Raw genomic sequence first — 2065 nt, 5'->3', positions numbered from 1 at the left:
TCCCACTCCTGGGGTGAGGAGAAGTTCCGGGGGCAGGGCCTGGGCCGGCGCCGGCCCCTCACCGAGGCAGGCACTAACGCGGCTAGCTCTCTTCCGTAGACGCGGACACGTTCTCCGTGGAAGACCCGGTGCGGAAGGTGGGGGGCGGCGGCACCGCCGGCGGGGACCGCTGGGAAGGCGAGGACGAGGACGAGGACGTCAAGGTGGGTGCGGGCCGAGGCGCCGGACAGCGCAGGAGCGGGCTGGCCTTGTCGCGGATGGGGTTGCCAGCCGGGGGGCGGGCTGGCGGCAGACGCGGGGCCCAGGGGCGCCGCCTGGGCCTGCGGGCCATGGGTCCATGCGCGAGCGTAGGGCCTGGAGGTGCTCTCCTCCGCTCGCTGGCCATGTGGGCCGGGGCCAGGCAGCGTGGCCTCCCAGACAACCTCGCCGAGGGCTTTGGCAGCCTGGGCCCCCAGCCCCTCTTTGACGGTCCCTCTTTGGCTTGGGTCCCACTCGCCAACTGGCGACAGGAGGTGACAGCAGCGGCCGGCTACCCCACGTGTAAGCTTCTCGGTCCGGTCGGAAATGAGACTAGGAAGTTGGGATCGAACCTTATGCTTTATCCCATATGGAAAGTCTTGAAACCTGTCAGCCTTTTCGATCTCAGTCTCCCGATCCCCTTTCTAGGGCCAGTAGCTCGTTTATGATTCTGAAGGCTCATTTATAGTTTGTTCGAGCAGTTAGATGAGTAAAATAGTGTGGTTTAAATATGTCTTTTTTTTTTTTTCTGCGTGAGTCAAGTAGAACTAGTAAACTAAAACTAAAATACTGTAATTTTTAGCTCTCCTCTCCCCCACCCTGTGGTAAGAGGATGAACTGAGCACTGAGATAGCCAGTGGACAGTCTATATAGCGACATGAAAAATGGAATCGACAGTTACTCATCTACACACAAACGATGCCTAAGGAAATATTGAAGATTCGGTGGTTGAGTAGATGAGGAGCCAGTGTTCTTTTTTTCTTTTCCTCTTAGGTCTGAACGATATTTACCTTCCTCGTTCGTTTTTGAAAATTCTCTGGGGCTCATTGTATGGCTTTAGATGACTTTGTCTTATATGGGGTTTTCTTTTCTTCTTCTTCTTTTTTTTTTTTTTTTCAAGTAGCTACAGAAGTTTCAAGTCCAGAATGTTAAGTCTGTAACAACTTTCTCAAAATCTTATTCTATTTGTACAGATGACTTTTGTATGAAATGTAAGTGGATTTTCTTGGTTTTGATTAACTTGGTGATTGCTTTAAGTTCTACCCGTTGGCAAACTGAGGACCCTGGAACTCCTTATGCCTGGGTTGAAAATTTGATGCTAATTAATCACTTAATAACGCTATTGTTTGTATTTTTTCCTTTCTTCCTGAATGATGAGGTGGATGTCCCAATTTATTGAACAGCCTAAGGTTCAAGGATATGTACTTTGTGCACATTAGAATTAATAAATGAGTATTATTATTGACTGAAGATACTTAGATGCTCAGTTTACATGTTGTATAGATATGGGAATGGATTATGTTATCAACCTCCCTAGAAGATATTAGTTACCGTCTCATATTGTGGTAGATTTTAAAATTTAAAACATTTTTTCACAAGTCTTTCCTTCTCTTTTTCTATATATACTGGAAATGACAAAGACATGTTATGAAATTGGGAACAAGTTAACAAATGCAAAGGAAAAAATAGAAAAATCAGGGAAGAAGTTTCAGAAAGTAAAGTTTGAATGGAGTGGACTGATATATCGTGAAGTAGCCTGTCTGGAATTAGGGGATCCAACAAGTGTTGATCCAGATTAATATAATTCTGATAACTTGGAAATAACTGGAAATTTACAAATTGTGAGGGACCCATAAAAATCATCTTGTTCAGTCTTTCAGTGCAGAATTCCTTTTTTTTTTTTTTTTTTTGGAGAGGTTTTTTCTATAGGATGCATGCGCTCGCCTGACAGACAGACAGAGAGACAGAAAGGGAGAAATCACCCCCTAGGGGGGATGGTCACGCTGCAATCCCTTCTCCTCCATTCTCCTCTCGGGATCTTGGGCAC

The 2065-nt window shown here is 46.5% G+C and overlaps 1 protein-coding gene across 1 annotated transcript in view; it reads left to right on the top strand.

Moving 5' to 3' along the window:
• Positions 1-3: 3 nt before the first annotated feature.
• Positions 4-2065, top strand: part of EIF3J (eukaryotic translation initiation factor 3 subunit J) — a gene marked incomplete at its 5' end in the record, with an annotated part of 27571 nt that continues 25509 nt past the window's right edge. The window contains 2 exons of the mRNA XM_006170749.2: positions 4-13; positions 100-203. Of these exons, the coding sequence (XP_006170811.1) occupies positions 4-13; positions 100-203 (114 nt within the window). The remainder of the gene's footprint in view (positions 14-99; positions 204-2065) is intronic.

This window comes from Tupaia chinensis, unplaced genomic scaffold (assembly GCF_000334495.1).
Source record: "Tupaia chinensis unplaced genomic scaffold, TupChi_1.0 Scaffold148874_1, whole genome shotgun sequence".
Lineage (NCBI taxonomy): Eukaryota > Metazoa > Chordata > Mammalia > Scandentia > Tupaiidae > Tupaia > Tupaia belangeri.
This window is presented reverse-complemented; position numbering and strand designations above follow the sequence as displayed.